The 17748-nt window shown below is 44.3% G+C and overlaps 1 protein-coding gene across 1 annotated transcript in view; it reads left to right on the forward strand.

The window, feature by feature from the left end:
• The window catches only part of plxna2 (plexin A2), a 275749-nt gene that overhangs the window by 102944 nt on the left and 155057 nt on the right, over nt 1-17748 (forward strand). The window contains 1 exon segment of the mRNA XM_037773809.1: nt 5799-5933. Coding sequence (XP_037629737.1) covers nt 5799-5933 — 135 coding nt within the window.

The following is a 17748-nucleotide window of genomic DNA, read 5'->3' on the forward strand; positions in this document are numbered from 1 at the left end:
TTGTTTTTTTTGCAACCAGAAGTGAAACCAGAGGAGAATAAGATATTCTAGGCGGCCAAATGTTATAATTAACTTTAATGAACAGAAAACACACGAAAACACGGACAACTCCCAGTCCGAACAACGCCCTTGAAGTGACCTGTCAATCACCAGGTAGCCACGCCCTTATCGTCTATTTCACTCTAAATGGGAGCATAGTTTACAAAATGAACATCATGCTGTATTGAAGAAGACTTGAAACTAGCGATTGAGACCAATTGCGATAAATTCATGTTTACAATGTTTACTGAGGTAATAAATCAAGTGAGAAGTAGGCTCATTTTCTCATAGACTTCGTTACAACCAGGGGAGTCGCCCCCTGCTGGCTGTTAGAAAGAATGCAAGTTTAAGGTACTAACACATTGGCTTCACTTTTCAGACCCAGAGGTTGCCCCCTGATTGCTTCACATCAGACACTAAAGTAGCACGAAGTTTAAACATTAAACATGATGGCCATTCCAACACAGTTCTCCAACCATATATTTTGTATGTACATACTTTTGAGACATTATACCTAGCTCTAACAAAAACAAACTGAAATGAAATGAGTAAAAACTAAAACCAAACCTTTCTGAGAAACTAAAACTAGCAAACACACTCTGAAAACAAACTAAAGCTAAACAAAAATGAAATTGAGAAGTCAAAACTAAAACAAAATCAAAACAAATTCAAAATTCAAAACTATCATAACCTTACTTCGCACTCCTGATTAAATGTGTTTGCTTAACAGAACGGTGCTGAATGCGAGATTGGGAGCATTTCTATTGCCTCTGCACGGCTCTCAACATGGTGACAGCTGAGCCGACGGCTCGAAGCTAACGGTGCTAACAGTGAAAACAAAGGCAACACTGCTGACAGAGCAAACAGTGTTAATCTGAGGGGGTACCGGAGGATGGGTGCTACGCCGCTGTCGGTCGGGACGGTGTTATCAGCTGTAACTGCTCTATGAGATCAGCGGCGGCTGTGAGCTAGCCAGGGGGGCACGCTCACATGCACTAAAAGCACACACGGCCAGCCTGTCTATGTCAAGAAAGCACGGAGAAGCTCAGATTAAACACACGCAGAGGGAGAGCGACTTCATTCTCTGCTTAGGTAGACATTACTCCTCTATATCTTTACATAGCAAATAGTTGTTTGCTGCTATATTAATGCTCTGGATATCGTATAGAGAACCTTTAACTGTTTAGTAATTGGTGGGCCCTGGTGTGTAGTGCTTATGTTGTAGTGAGTAACAAAGTGTAATATACTCATGCCTGGATAGTAGATGTTTTGTTCTGGACACGCTCTCAAGACAGCTGTGTGTGTGTGAGAGTGTGTTTCTGGCCAAATGTGAATTTAGAGGCCCCTGGACAGCGGTGAGAGACTGTGTGATAGCGATCTGATTCAGATGAACTGCAGGCGTGCAGGGGGAAGGTTGGGTTATCTGGTGATCCCTAGTGGCAGGCGGTCTGCTTGGAGGACACATATCACAGCATGACAGACTGCTCCTACGGGTGCACACACATAAAACTCACAAAAACACCCACGCTGTAACAGCATTGAACAGAGCAGCGCTGGTCTGGCCGCGCGCCGCCGGCATGCTTTATGGATGAGCATGTTTGCTGAGGTCTCCCTCCACACTGCAGTGTCAGTAACCAGATGAAGACTGGCACGGCCCCCACATCCTGCCTTTCCCCTCCCGCATATGGTTTTCACATATGTCTTCTTTTCCGTGTTTGGATTAGCCTGCCAAGGTCAGACGCAGGTCAGCCGTGGAAGGCTCGACCACTTTTGAGCTCTGTCCCTCAACTGTGCCGCCTGCTGTCGTGCACTCGGCTAACCCTCGAGCTTTGAAGGCAGAGCTCCAGGGGCTTTGTGTGAACTTACATCACGTTTCTCCTACTTTACCATGCGGCAGTTTGACACACAAAAAGGCCTGTGTGTGTGTGTGTGTGCGTGCGCATTTGCTCACGTACCCTCCCAGTTGATCTCCTTTTGACAGACATATGACCTTGACTTTCCCCTCTGTGATGTTTTCTAGAGAGTCTGGCTGCTCTTTGGTGCTGTCACCATCTGAATAGATAGATGAATGTTTGGGTGGAGGGAGGCAGGCGGGGATGGACAGATGATAGAGCCATCAGCTTTCATGGGGTGGAGGAGGGCCGTGTGACATGTGACATCACAGAGACATCTCTCAGCGCCCAGAATCACCAAACCCATGCTGCCCCTTAAGATTTACTGTCCTGGTTATTATATATTTGTCTAACAAGGATCTGGTGAATAAAGAAGAAACAGGGCTGTCAGGGGCCCTTTTAGGTCAGCAACAGCGGCGCCGGAATGAGTTTTGAAGTGGGGGGGCATTACGTTTTAGATGACCTAATACAGTGTTTCCCACAGGATTTTGTGAGACGGTGGTGGGTGGACTTCGGACTCTCTAGGGGAGTCCAGGAGCATGCTCCCTTGGAAGAAAATGTTATGCATTTTAAATAGGGCTGTCAAAGTTAACGTGATAATAACGCGTTAATGCAAATTTCGTTTTAACGCCACTAATTTCTTTGACGCATTAACACAACTTGTAACTTTTAGGTTTAACGGCTCAGTTTTAGGGCTAGAGTGAAGATACTGACATCATATGAAACTAAAAAACCTAAAGAATCCATCGGTACCAAACATGTCATACTAGATGGTCGCAAAGGAGGCTAAATAACGCTCTAAACTTGCACTATACTTTGGCGAAGAAAAACTGGCATCGCCATTTTCAAAGGGGTCCCTTATCCTCTGACCTCAGGATATGTGAATGTAAATGGGTTCTATGGGTACCCACGTGTCTCCCCTTTACAGACATGCCCACTTTATGATAATCACATGCAGTTTGGGGCAAGTCATAGTCAAGTCAGCACACTGACACACTGACAGCTGTTGTTGCCTGTTGGGCTTTAGCTTGTCATGTTCTTCTTTGGGCATATTTTTGTATGCTAAGTACCTGTTTCAGGACAATATCTGTCATTGTTTTGTGTTGTTAATTGATTTCCAATAATAAATATGTACATACATTTACAGCATATTTGTCCACTCCCATGTTGATATGAGTATTAAATACTTGACAAATCTCCCTTTTAAGGTACATTTTGAACAGATACAAAAATGTGTGATTAATTTGCGATTAATCCCGATTAACTATGGACAATCATGCGATTAATCGTGATTAAATATTTTAATTGACAGCCCTTTTTTTAATAGTTAAATGCATCAATGTGGTTCGCTTTGAAAGCGAAATTAAGAGGGTGCATTGTGCAACGAGCAATCCACAGGCCCTGGAAGTGGCAAGGTCCGGGCGAGGGGTGCTGTACAACTCATGGTCGGAGCTGCGAGCCACCTTCACCCTGTGCCTTTCCAATCCAACTGCGCGGACCTCACCCATTGAGAAGTGGAAAAATATTTTGGGTTAATTATGAAACTGTAGCGGGCTTGATGTCAAAATACTTTGATTTCATTTGAATTAGGGTACACAATGGTTGATTGTGATTGGATAAAGTCCAACATGTTAGACGGCTTATAGACATTATCGCCAATGTTCTACCTGGATTAGAGGTTACCACTTTATTACCGTCTGAAAGTGGGGGGACAAAAGTCTTGTTGTACCCTCCATTCCGGCGCCTATGATCGTGAAGGGTCACGCACCTCGAATCATTACTCATTAGAAGGCTTTTGCACTGTTTTTGTAGTTCGGTGGTCTTGGCCTCAAGTTCAAAGCTTAACTGAGGGAATACATCACTCATCAGGAGAAAGAGGAAAGCAAAACAGAGCTAAGGTTTCACAAAGGTCTAATAATATTGGCACATAATTCTTAGCAGTTGTTGTAACCCTATCCGATATGGAGCCACAGGGGGCTGACATTTACCTCATACCATGAAATAACACAACGAGTGCCACACATTTTTGGTGTAATTGAAAAGAAAGTATTTGAATGTTAAAGCAGCAGCGCGTAGAATTGGAGCAAATGTGACTAAAAAAGTTATTTTTAGAAAACGGTCACTATATCCTGACAGTAGTGCATGAGACAGGTAATCTGAAAAACATTGTGTGCCTCTGTGTCCTAACTTTCTCATTTTACAGCTAAACAGTACAATAGGGGTGTGACGATTCACTCAGCTCACGATACGATACGATACACGATATTGGGTTCACAATCTCGATACGATATGATATTATAACAATAATTTTAACAAAACTTGAATGAAGAAAATATATGACTGTAAAAACAGCCTTTTATTCAAAAGACACAAAACTCAAATCAATGCTGTTGTTTGCCCTATAGTTCCATTTTTTATGGCATCAGTCTTCCTCCTGTCCTCTGTCCTCCTGTCCTCCATCAGTCAGTAACAGTCCTTCCTCCTGTCCTCTGTCCTCCTGTCCTCTGTCCTCCATCAGTCAGTAACAGTCCTTCCTCCTGTCCTCTGTCCTCCTGTCCCTCTGTCCTCCATCAGTCAGTATCAGTCCTTCCTCCTGATGTCACTCATCAGGTAACGTTAGGGCTGATCAGCCAGTTGATCAGTCTACCAATAAGATACATGACAAACTAACCTAAACAGTTGGACTACACAGCCTACTGCAGCTTTAGTCATTTCCAAGTCATTCACAACTCAACTAAATAACTTCCACGTGTTAACAGTTAGCTGTTAGCCGCCGAGCTAACGTTCTCTGCTTGTGTAAACAGCAGCGGTGGATGAGAGACAGCAGACAGAGCAGATTGAAACGTCGCTTTCCTACATGTTTAACTCCTTCATCGTGTTTATGCTTGTTGAACAGTTTTAATAACGTATAATAATACTAATATAATAATAAATGTAATATCTTGGCTTTACACTTGCAAAGTTTTATTGCACTTCACATAGTTGTCAACTCGTCTCCACCGCGGCTGACTGCGCTGTGTGTGTTGATGTGTGTGGAGCTCCGACCCAGAGCAGCAAGGCCTATAGAAGGAGGCTGGGACACGGGCGGACATGGCTCTCGGGGTATGACACATGCGCAGTGAGACTGAAGCGTTGCGATTGGTTCAATTTTGGCGAGGGCAGACCAGATTTACTGCGCATGTGTTGTACCCGAAGATATGACGCATACTCGGCGTCCTTCCAGAGGCCTTGCACAGCAGCAGGAAGAGGCTGCAGCCTTAGACCCGGAGCCCGTATGTACGTAGTACCTATTATGCCCTGATTTCGCCATTCAGTTTTTGTCTCGACAATGCATATTGTCACGTTTTTATATCGCAATATCTCGTGGCACGATATTTCGTCACACCCCTACAGTACACTACAAGATGTCTCTGAAAACATTCTATGCAAGAAATAGGCATTACAGTAAAAGAATATTGATTCATATTTGATCAGCGCTGCCTAATTTGACTGTTTGATTGACAGCTGTCTCCGTTGAATGAACAGCCAATAGGAACGCTCTCTCTCTGAAATGACCTGAGATTGGCCAAAGTCATGTTATGGAATTTTTGCCTAATGATGCAAAAAACGTTCTGCTTACCCTCGCTTCAATCATCTCTCTGCCGTTTTCAATTCTTCACTCATTCACTATTCAAACAGCCCTCATGGCATATCTCCAGCTACCTGAATCACAAAGTCGCTAAACGATAACGATAGATTGTTTTGAAAATATTATTTGACCCCCATTTGTCATCCCTGTCAATCATTCTCCGTCTGTTTTCCCACCCCTGCTGTCACGCTGATATAAATAGCAATCATGGACCTGTTAAATGTTTGTGTGTTTCTCAGATTCGCGTCGACGGGCCTCCTCACGGCGGCGTCCAGTATGAGACGATGTCGGTGATCAAGGACGGCAGCCCTGTCCTGCGAGATATGGCCTTCTCCCTCGACCGCAACTACCTCTACGTCATGTCTGAGAGACAGGTAGGTGTTGGAAAGACTCCTATTCACTAAGTACCCTCTTGCAGGAGAATGGAGGGTTTAAGCGTGTCTTTGTGTGTGTGTGTGTGTGTGTGTGTATCTCTGAATGTCAGGAAAAGTGTGTGAATGTGTGTGTGCTCCAGCAGGGCCCAAGATGGCCCACCTCTCAGCATCACCAGCACCGCCACCCTCTGTTAGCTATAAATAACCTGGGTGGCACAGCGGGGGACATTGTGACAGCGTTTGATAATGAAGGAGAACAATGAGGGCAGGGAGAAAGAAAGAAATAGAGAGACAAGGAAAAGACAAAATGAGAGAGAGAGAGAGAGAGAGAGAGAGGGATGAAGGGCACTTGCTTGCCGGCTGGCTGGCTGAGGCAGAGTATGAGAGGAAGAGTGATGAAGGAAAGAAGGACAGCTGGAGTAGTGTATGACTTAGAGTAAAGAGAGACGCTGAGCAAAAAAAGAGAGACATAGTGCAAGGTCATCCTTTCACACTTCTAATGAAGTGACACAGCATTGCACGGCGGGGGGGAAGCAGCCGATAGCCATCAATGCAGCGGACATACTAAGTAGGTAAAAGGCGAGGGCAGACGAGGGTGGAAGGGGACACAAGGACAGTGGGGGTGAGTAGATGAGAGGAGAGGAGAACATGGTAGGATAGAAAAGGAGATGAAGTGAGGGGAGGAGAGGAGAGGAGGAGCAGCTGCAGGGGAGCGTGGCAGCGCGGCAGCCCAAGAGACAGACGACGTGCGAGGCTGTCAGTGTGAGGTGATAGATTGCAGTCCTCTCTCCTTATCTCTGCTTTTAACACACTCAAACAACTGGCTGGCTCCAGCTTACAGGTTAGGAACCACGGTGGGCGGATGTGGTGTAAAGGAGTTATTTAGACAATGGTATCCATTGCTGAGAGAGGAGTGAACAGGGTTACTATATAATCTCCAGTTTTCTCCCCCTCAGAGTCTGTGACCAACACATAGCTGTGCTGTGTGTCATTTTGTTTTATTCCACTCTGAAAAACAACAAAAAGACAATTGAAAAGTTGCAGTAGTCAGACACTTGCCTGCTGTGAGAATAAAATATAACAATGTCAAATGCAATCACATCACAAGTAATAGGTCCACACTTCAACCAATATTACTGCTGCTGAGATTCTTAGTAAAACAGATTATTTAAAACTCCTTTGTTAACATTTCTACAGAGGCTACAGTGCATTCAAATGGCAACAGACAACTTTTCAACTCCCCTCAGGAATTGTGCGTGAGAGTAGATGTAACTTTAACTTTCCTTAACCGTCACCAGACTGTGTAATACAACATGTGTCAATTTGATCATAAATGTAGTCATAGAGATGTTATGATTAGTTGTTTTGTCTTTCTAGCCAAACAGCTACCGTGGTGCTAACGTAGCAGCTAGGTGGCTCACGCTAACAAGCTGCGGCCGTGCTCGGCTTATGATTGGTTTGGGTGGGTGTGTGGGCGGGACCTCGATACAGTGGCTTCAGACCCCCGATCACTACTGCGCAGACTCTGGCTCCAAATCACGTCAAAATCTCAAGATGGCATCTCCCGTATCAGGATATTTTGGCTTCACTTTTGTACAGTAGGAGGAAGAGGAGAGGCGTCGTCCATCTATACAGCCCACTGCCATGGGTCGAAAAGAATAGAGTGAGTTTCACCACTGCTCATTTTAGAAAGGCCACCGCAAGAAAACATGTTCTTTGTTTAGATTATCAAACGGACAATGAATCAGTAAATCAATGAATGATGTCTGTTTCTGACCGCTAGCGATAGCGTTAGCAACATGGTTAATGCTAGCTAATGCTAGTGGCTGGTCCTGGCTTCCTTCTAGCTCCTGGTTCATTTTCTGGCATTAGCAGCATGGCTATCGCTAGCAGCCTGGCTATTGTCCAAAGCAAGAAACAACCGTAAGAATCCAAATTTTAACTAGAAACCCCAATCTCAGTGCTATGATAAAGGCAGAGTCAAACACCCCAATGTTTCTGTTATGTAGCCTACATTTTGCAGTGGTGGCCTGCTGCAAATGAAACCAAGTGCTGTAAATCGAGCCTTCATTGGCAGCCAGAATTGCATAGTGAAAGCAATCTTAACACAGATGGTGTCATAATTCTATAGCCGCTACATTGTTCAGTTAACATTTACTTCATAATGATAAGTTAAAGCAACAAAAACTTGTCTATTACCGCATTAAAATATTATATATATGTTACAACTGCTAACTACTGCATCTGTAGTACTGGATTTAGTTGTATTTTTATGGATATCTCCAGGATATGGATTCAAATCTGCTACTTCCATGCACAAACACAAAACGCACATGTATCTTACAGTGAGATGATGACTCTGCAGCAAGGCATGACAGATTCCACAAATAAAGACGAGTTTGTACCGAGTCTAAAGTCTCTCTCCCATATTTACTAAATCCTTTATTCCCACTTATTCTGCAGATGAAACAAGCGTTTGATGTTGAGCTCATAACTGCTAGTCATCTGAATGAGAAGTGATGTTAGTGAATATTATTAGTATTCAGCATGTAGACTCTTCTGTCTTGTTCTCTGGGGGTCGGGGAGGATCGAAGCAGACAGATACACACACACACATACTGAAATGCTCTCAACTACTTTGGGGATGTTGCCTTGCATGTTCAAGGATACCACCTCGATAGTCGCACCTGGCGGAGTAACTGGATCGGGATTTGGTGTGGCCACACACACACATTCAACCTTTTTTTTCATACAAATTCAACAGAAACTATTTGTTTTTTTACTCACATAACCTCCCTCTACTCAGGGGGTTGAAGTGAGGATGTCTAGAAGGTAACCCACAAGTTGTGAAACTCTTGCGAGATGGTAAAGGTTAGGCATTGATCTTGAATAGTTAAGGTTAGGCAATGATCTCAAATAGTTAAGGTTTGGCATTGACTTCTAATGGTTAAGGTTAGGTATTGGCCTTCAATGGTTAGGGTTAGGCATTGACCTTGAATAGTTCAAGTTCGGCATTGATCTTGAATAGTTAAGGTTAGGCATTGACCTATAATGGTTAACGTTGGTTATTGACCTATAATGGTTAAGGTTGGGTATTGACCTCAAATGGTTAAGGTTAGGCATTGACCTTGAATGGTTAAGGTTAGGCATTGACCTCGGACGGTTAAGGTTAGGCATTGACCTTGAATAGTTAAGGTTAGGCGTTGACCTCGAATGGTTAAGGTTAGGCATTGACATCCAATAGTTGAGGTTAGGCATTGACATCCAATAGTTAATGTTAGGCATTGACCTTGAATAGTTAAGATTAGGCATTGACCTCCAATAGTTAAGGTTGGGCATTGACCTCCAATAGTTAAGGTTGGGCATTGACCTCCAATAGTTAAGGTTAGGCATTGACCTCCAATAGTTACAGTTGGGCATTGACCTCAAATGGTTAACGTTAGGCATTGTCTTAGAATAGTTAAGGTTAGGGATTTACCTTGATTGGTTAAGGTCAGGCATTGACCTTGAATGGTTATGGTTAGGATAGGTCGTCGGGCAGTGAGTCTCGCGAGGGTTTTCACACTTTTTCGCAACTTGTGGGTTACCTTCTAACCTTCTACCTACTATACGGCCATGTATAGTATTGGGTACCAAATTGTAGCATTACACACTGTAAAAAAAACAAAAACAGTAGCGACCTTCAAAGCAACCCCTTCACACTAGCATTCAGTGGAAATCATTTATGTGACCTTTATCTCACCTAAATGTCACCTCGAGCTACACTTGGAGTCAGACACACAGGACATCACGAGATCTATCTCGTCTGAGCTCCGCTTGTTCCCATGTGCCCAGCCGATGCTGTCTGAGGCCAAGCGCATGGTGTTGGGAGGCGGCAAGAACAAAGGGAGGGATGATATCAAACGGAAAGCAGGGCACATTTGGCTCCAGTTGCATTTCCGACTCTGAATAACAAAGAGGCCCTCTGTGTTTGGCACAGTGGGAAAGCGAGGAGACCAAGAGAGAGACAGACATTGAATGGGAGAGAGAGAGAATTGGGAGAGCGAGAGTAATATTTGCTCAGCGAGGCCATGCTCCCACAATCTGGGCTCTCGCTCCCTCCCCGGTCCTCACACCTGTCTGTGTGTGTTGCGGCGGAGCTGAGAATCGTGGGATGTGCGAGGCCTTTGTAAACACAAACACGCAGACAGGCACCCACGGGGACACGCGCACGCACAGAGCACATGCTCCCTCCGATTTCATTTGCATAGGCGCCGACATAATACGCCGGCTCTCGCAATCACATGTACACTCGCACAAAAAACGAAACTATAATTACAGACACATGCGAGCACTCCCATTCTGTATTCAAATGGGATCTCCATAAGGCTTTCGGAGGCTTTTCATCTAGCCTTTTTCTCTCACCCGCATATATATAGATTACACCTACTGCATATGTATAGATATTCTTCAGTCTCTTACACATTCACTGCCGGCCCCAAGTTCTCTTTCAGCGCGTGAAAGAACTTTTCTCTCTCGTTCTCATTTGTTTCTTTCTGACACTCACACATTCACTCACCCCCCGAACATATTTAATAGCTCCCTGTTTCACATTCGATCCGTGGTGCTGCCATGTTAAACTGTGCTTTTGTTTTGTAGATGTAATGACAATAGCATCCGCCATATTAATGATGTGGTGAGATTGACCCAATGAGAGGCAGCGCAGTGGAACTGATGAAAAGACCTGGCTCACTGACTTTGTCTTCTCCAGGAGCAGTATGAGTCTGTGTATGTGTGTGCGTGCCTTCCTGTAGGGTGCTGTATCATTACTGACAGTTCTGAAATACATAACAGCAGGTTTTCATCTCAAGATTAATCTTCAGACATCTGTGTGTATATCCGCTATGGCGCCTCTATAGAAAAAGCCTCAAAAACATGCCACAAAGTGTGAGTCCTGAAAATGAATTTCAGGACTCACACTTTGTGTCTTCCAACTGTCCTCGTGCATCCAGTCATTCTGCAGATCCATTGTACGGATTTCTGCCAGATCACATGTTTGAGTCATGTTGCGCGAGTGTGTGTGTGTGTGTGTGTGTGTGTGTGTGTGACTGTTTCTATATTTAGACCGATAATCCGGCGATTTTGGTACTCGGCTGGGTAGCGATGCCGGCGGCAGACGCAGTGATGGAGAGGAAAAAGGTCATGTCTTGTTTCGGGAGAATCAGCTGTGCTGCCTCCTCGACTTTTTCCCTTCTCCTCTTGTTCTGTCTTCTCCTCTGCGTCTGCGTCATATGAAATGTAATGTCTTACATTCCCGAAACACCTCGCTGCAGTTAATATTGCATCAAAAGCTGCAGATTTCAAAGTGAATACCACATCTTCCCACTGCTTTAACAAAGCATGCATGGGTGTACTACAGGAGTTTCACATAGTAAAGCACAGAGGGCTTTAACCTTTGTCTATAAGCCCTGCTTTACATACAGCCAGATGCACCGTGCCTACAGCAATACTCCGAAGCCGTAACAATTCCAGTAGAGGCTCTAATCAAACAGGTAGAAAGAGTATCCATGTGTGAATGGCAGCTGGAGCAGAGCTAAACCACTGGTGCTTTTGCCAGCTCATGCAAATTCAGTGCGTTGGATGTGCATGAGTGTTTGGCCTAGCCTCGTCCCCACTAACTGAAGCCTTCTCTCTGTCTCTCATTCATTACCAACCACTCCTATTTTTCCTCTCTTTCTCATGTTTCTTTCAGGATGTGTATGCCTAACGCCTTGTTTCCACATAGCTCTGTGTACGTATGCGAGTCAACCGGAATTCCATCCATTCTTATGGGAACCTCCGTGATCTCCGATGTGTTTGTGAAACTCCTCCTTTCGTTTTTTCCGTTCTGTAATTTGCCTCGAGCACATTGAAAAATTTTAACTTTTGCGGCAGATTACGGACAGACCACAGGGAGTTAGCATTTTATGCTTACTTCCTGTGGAATCAGCAAATTAATAAGTGATTGGTGACTGTAATACAGCTCTTTATATCATTTTTTTCTGAATGAGTGACTCGTCTAGACTGGACGGAGTAACAAAATTAACTTCTCTGCCATATCTTCGGTGGCGTTTCTATCCATCCATAAAGAGATGCATTTACTTGCGTTGAACACTAAGGGGCCTAATCCGTATACTATACAAATTTACGGTCACAAAACAGAACGTATTTATTTCAGAATTTAATTAACGAATCGAATTAATAACTGATTGATGAATGTATTACAGGTCTATTTATAATTTCTTTTGTGAAATATTTTGTTAAAAGACGTATGAACCACTATGCATGCATTTTAGATGTCACACAGCTAGCATGCTACCAACGTTAGCTAACATGCTGTCAAACTTTTCACAAAAAATGTATAGATGTGACTTTTCAAGACTGGATGGCGAAAACCAGACAAAGTTAACTTCTCTCCCATATCTGTGGTGACGTTTCTATCCATCCATAAAGATGTGTTTCCTTGCGTTGAACACTAGGGGGTGGAATCGGTATAATGTGTAGATTTACGGACACAAAACAAAACTGTGGAAACGAGGCGTGAGAATGCAAAAGGGCCTCACCTGTTTCTTTAAACACTGTGACCAGTCCCGTATTTGTGTTTGTTTGTGTGTGCTGCTGCACTGCATTTTGGGAGTTCAAGCCAACAGAGGCATACACAAGCATGCCTGACACTGTGGCCCGCACGAGGCCTGAAGCGCCGTTCGCTCTCTTTGTTGTCGGTTTATCAACACAATGCAGCGCACTGGGATAAATGGCGACAACTACTCCAGTATCGAATGGGGTCTTTTGGGGCCTGGATTATCAACATTTTTATGAGGCCTTTTCATTCCCTTTGTGCTGCATTGTGCTGTTATGGCCGCTGGCACCCAGCGGTTGGGAGAGCACTCATCACACACACACGGTTGAGAATCAGTGACTGCATTATGTCGGTTGCTTTGGTCAGCGGCCAGTACGCAGAGCCCGGGCTATAATGTATTATTCATGGGGAACAATCAAGATTTAACATCTGAAAGGGTTTTGAAGTGATACCTGTGGCGCGGGCCTTAGTTCTGCCTGAAAAGATTTTTGAAAACACCTTAATAAAGAAAAGAAGAAAAACAGAGAAAGCACACAAAAAACATAAGTGGTTACGTCTTTATCATGTCTTAATTAAATCTCAAGGAAAGAGGCAGGTGTTGACTTTGTAATTGAGCTCAATGGTTTTTGTGATGTTTTATGGCTGTGGCACACAAGAGTACATAATAGACCTCAACAGCTAATAGTGTTCCCAGTGAAATAGTGGCCGTCTAATTGCCAGCTCTTTAAAAGGATAAGTGTGAAATTCTTGCTAGCATGACCGACTGTGGGATACTGAGCTGGCTTGTAAAACAGACTCGTCTTTCATGGACAGTCCTCCCCCTATAGAGGCGTTCAGCCATGTGCTGCTGTCACTCTCCGATACACTCTTGGCTCTTTAGCAAACGTTAAACCCCCCTCAGCCTCCACTCCTCGTACGCCGTCCTCCCTCCCTTACCCGGCTCCATGTATGGAACGGCAACATTACAGCTCGCAGATTATCAGAAAAGAAAAGAAGTCCTTTTTTTTCAAGCCTGGCAATTTCTTCCAGGTGCTCAGCTGTGAAATTTGAAATCCATGCATGGATTCTTTCTTCTTTTTTTGTGTATGAGGCAACCTGTTCTCCTTCCAAGCACCCCCACCCTCCTTTCCCCCTGTTTCTGGTTCTCCTCCCTCCTTCTCCCCCAAAACCTTTTGTTTGGCTGGTGTGGTTAGATTGGGAGGAAATGGGTTCAGTGGCTATCAAGACAGGAGGAAATAGGATTCATTCACACCTCGTCCGGGCTTAGATTAGCTGACATTCTACTGGCTCATTATTATGCAGGACTTTGGTGTGTACGACACACTGATTTCATGTGTTAATGGCCGTGGAACACATGATGGCTTGTAGCCAGGCCTTCCACTGTGCGCTGTAGGTGTCGCAGCTTGTGCAGACTTTAAAAAAAACTAGCAGCAGTGTTGGTGTAGAGCCTTTTGTTTCTCGGGTTTACTATTTACACCCTCAGCAACAAGCAGATAGGACTGGCTCATGTCCAGGCCACTCATTCAAAGACTTAAGTATGTGTCTGTTATTGTGTGTTTTTTTCTTCCTAAAAGCCCAACTCTTATTTTAACCATCTATTTCAGAGCTTAAGATGCTTTCTTTCTTATCTCGTAGAAGAGGAACACTAATCTGGTGGGGATGGAAGCTGTCTGGCAAAGGTTCAGGCCCAAATAATGGACACAACAGTATAGGGAAAACAAAGTCCAAATGGCACAATGACAAAAGATCTGTGTCTACTTCTTCTGAGCCCCTTTTTCCTTTCCACTGTTTTGTTAGTTTGCAGTCAGGGCTGAGTAGCGACAGGGTTTCCGGCGACTACCACTACCTCAACAAGTGTTGCCTTGCTGTCCCTTGACCCTGTGTCGGCCCCCAGGGCAGTCTGGTTAGCTTGCAGCTGCCAGAGAGTGAACAAGACCAGGGGTTTGACCATTGACCTTTATCTCTGGGTTTCTCACCAATCTGTCCGTCAGCGACACTCAACTAACCACCATTACAGGGCAGAGGACAATCAAGAGGCAGCTGTCAGGATGAAAGAGCAATTAGTTGTGTAGAATTCAGTTAGAACTCTCTTCTCAGGTCTTTTCCCACAATCCCATTTTTGGCTGGACTGCAGAGGGTCAGCCCTACAAATGCAAAAGTCTGTCACTGAGTGACTGGGAGATGAAGATGCGTGGAGTTTCCTCATTGGCCGTTGCTCTTTCAAAATGAAAAGGCGGGGAACAGTACTTTATGCAAATGAGCCTGTCCAGTGCGACGCATTCGGCTCACGAAACTTGTACCAAGCTGTTAAACTCTGCGAGGCAGTTCTGAAATGAAATGAGATTCAGCAGTAGCATAGCCTGTTACTCGCTTAAAATGTTTTCAGAAGTAGGTTTTGGTGGATTGTTTACACGGAATAACAGAACGTTTACAAACAGGCCGCCATGTTGTTTCCTGTTTGAAACGGCAAGCAGAAAACCAGGAACCAATCAGGTGCATTCCACGATAGGGTACGTCATCGCTTGAATGGCTAGATGAGTTGAGCAGTGTCCTCGCTGGACCTGCTGGACATGTACCGCTGGATTTAACATTATAGACATGACCACTGACTATTTATGTAACAATTTAGCCACACATTCACAGACTGACCATACACGGTCCAGTCATGTACTCGGTTTTGACCGAGTCTTGTTTCCACATAACTGAGGTTCAAAAACTTGAACGCTGAATTTCTTCCCCTCGTTCCTCTGAATGCGAAATGCTTTTCTGCATCCCTCAGGGTTTAAGAGATATCTTTCTCTTCTAAGTTCCTCAATGTTACCAAATCCCCTGTTGAATCCGTGGTTGGGTTTTGAGCCGCATGAATGGGAGTTAAGAAAGATATATTGTACCTAACATAGGCCTTCAATTGAGGTCAAGTGAGGTTTGTTTTACATGGTACAACTGACAGCACAGGAGGTGCCATATATGCCAGGCAACCATAAAATCTACACCAGTGTTCATATAAGAGAAGTGACCTGAACAATGATTCTCCGTCATGCATGAGAAAACTGTGCCAACATGTGGACCACACATCTGCATCCCATCCCATCCTCATCGGGGCCGATCACAAGAGGGGAGCCGTGGCCACAGCTTACTAGCTTCTATCTGTTTTTCGACAGATTTCAACAACAGACAAACATCTCCGGGACAGCCCGCTATCAGTCAGACTGCAGACATCGGTCTTGATAGATTGGCCGTCATGTTTTATCTGGGATGTTAAGCGCGACGGCGGGGGTCAGCTCTGCAACCGTATGGGGGTGAGGGCCAGCAAATCAATCGCATGGTTGCTTCCTTATCCAGGTGCTCAGCAGTTGGGAAGGGGGTATGGGAGGGAGGGGGGGTTTTAAGGGGGGGCTGCAGATTGGAACCTTTAGATTCTCCGCTACTACCCTGACAGCTTCACTTGATATTGACACCTGGACAAATTAGGATAAATTCCCCTGTCAATACTCTCATCCAATGTTATTGATGATGCCATTTAGCTTTTCATTCTGAAGAAGCCCCTTTCATCCCTGACACACTTGTCAAGCTCCCTTAATCTTGAGATTTGTGTGTGTGCGTATTTGTATGTGTGTAGTTTGGGTCTACACGTTGCTATTACTTGGTGGTAGCTTACCTTAAGTGTATTTTTTCAGTACTGTTAGTATTGTAGTATTATATTATGTTTTCAAGTTGTCTGTCCGTCCGGTCCATTCTCATGAATGCGATATCTCAGTAGTGCCTGGAGGAAATTTCTTCAAATTTGGCACAAACGTCCACTTGGACTCAAGGATGAACTGATTTGAATGTGGTGGTCAAAGGTCAAGGTCACTGTGACTTCACCAATCATGTTTTTGGCCATAACTCAAGAAGTCATTATGACAATTTCACACAAATGTTTAATAGGCTATAATGATGACATTTTGGAAGGACATGGATGTAAACTGAAACTTGACTGGTTGGCGGAGACATACAACCACAAAGCGCTAATTCTATTTTTTCTTGTAATTTTTAAGCATATTTATTTGCATTTATTGTTTTAACCATTTTTCTTTCTGTTGGTTCACTCCTTCTCATTCAGCCTTGTTTGACTACTCTTTTATTTCCATTTTTATATTTAAATTTGGGAAATTAAAGGGTGTTATTCTCACTCTGTTTCCAGTCCCGTCCCCCACTACAATCCCCTCAGTGTCTGCCGATTAATGGTTTATTTTTCAGCCATTTGATTTGGTATCATATGACACTGCAGCTGTTGAATGAAACGTTATGTGGTTTGTAGTGCTTTTCAAAGAAAATTCACTAACCACATTGTATATCTCTCCTCATTGGAAGTGAATATGCGTGTTTGTGTTGCATGCGCCCCGTTTCCTGCCTGAATCAGACGTGTTGGAAGGTTTATGTGGATGCATGTTGACATACATGCTCCATGCGTTCGGTTTAATGCATGTGCATTTTATCTGGTTATGTGCGGCCTCTCTCAGCATCGTGAGGTCAGGGGGTGTGGGAAGTTCAAGGGTTCACTGACTCTGTTCATCAGACCGAAGGGGTCACTCAGCAGGTCAGTAAGAGACGCCCCATCGTTGAATCATGTTTTTATGGAATCCATCTGCTTGACCACTGCTAGTCAGCTACTTAATTCTCGTGATGACCGATATGAGTATCCTTCCCCCTTTCGGCTATGTTCTGGCAATGTTTTACACGTCTGAATGTCGAGCCCTGTTTGCTCCCCCTGTGCTTGCCCACCTAACAAAGGCACCTCATTTGCATGAGTCCCTGAGCAGGCATTGTTAATTGACTTAAGCCAGGATTAGTGTTAATCAGGTTCTGTGCCCTGGAACCATTGACCAATCCTAACCTCATTATTTGATAGCAGCACACGTCCTGTCAGCCCCCATCAAGCTGTTAATTAATAGAAGCCTGTGCACACAGGTCCCAACCTGAGCTGAACCCCCTCTTACCCCCCATTTCCCTATCCATCCATCCATCCACCCCCATACCCTCCCTCTCCCACCTTCACACCCAAGTCCCCTGATATATCAGCAGAGGTCAATACATAGTAACGCACAGTACAAGCTGTGAATTCGCAGAGCCATGGTGCTTGATGTCGCAAAATAGACTCCATAGTGTCACGTCCTGTATGAATAGATTTCAAGGCACACACGAGGGTTTGTTTGTGTCTGGCTTTACGATCATGTG

The sequence above is a fragment of the Sebastes umbrosus genome, chromosome 6 (genome assembly GCF_015220745.1).
Source record: "Sebastes umbrosus isolate fSebUmb1 chromosome 6, fSebUmb1.pri, whole genome shotgun sequence".
Taxonomy (NCBI): domain Eukaryota; kingdom Metazoa; phylum Chordata; class Actinopteri; order Perciformes; family Sebastidae; genus Sebastes; species Sebastes umbrosus.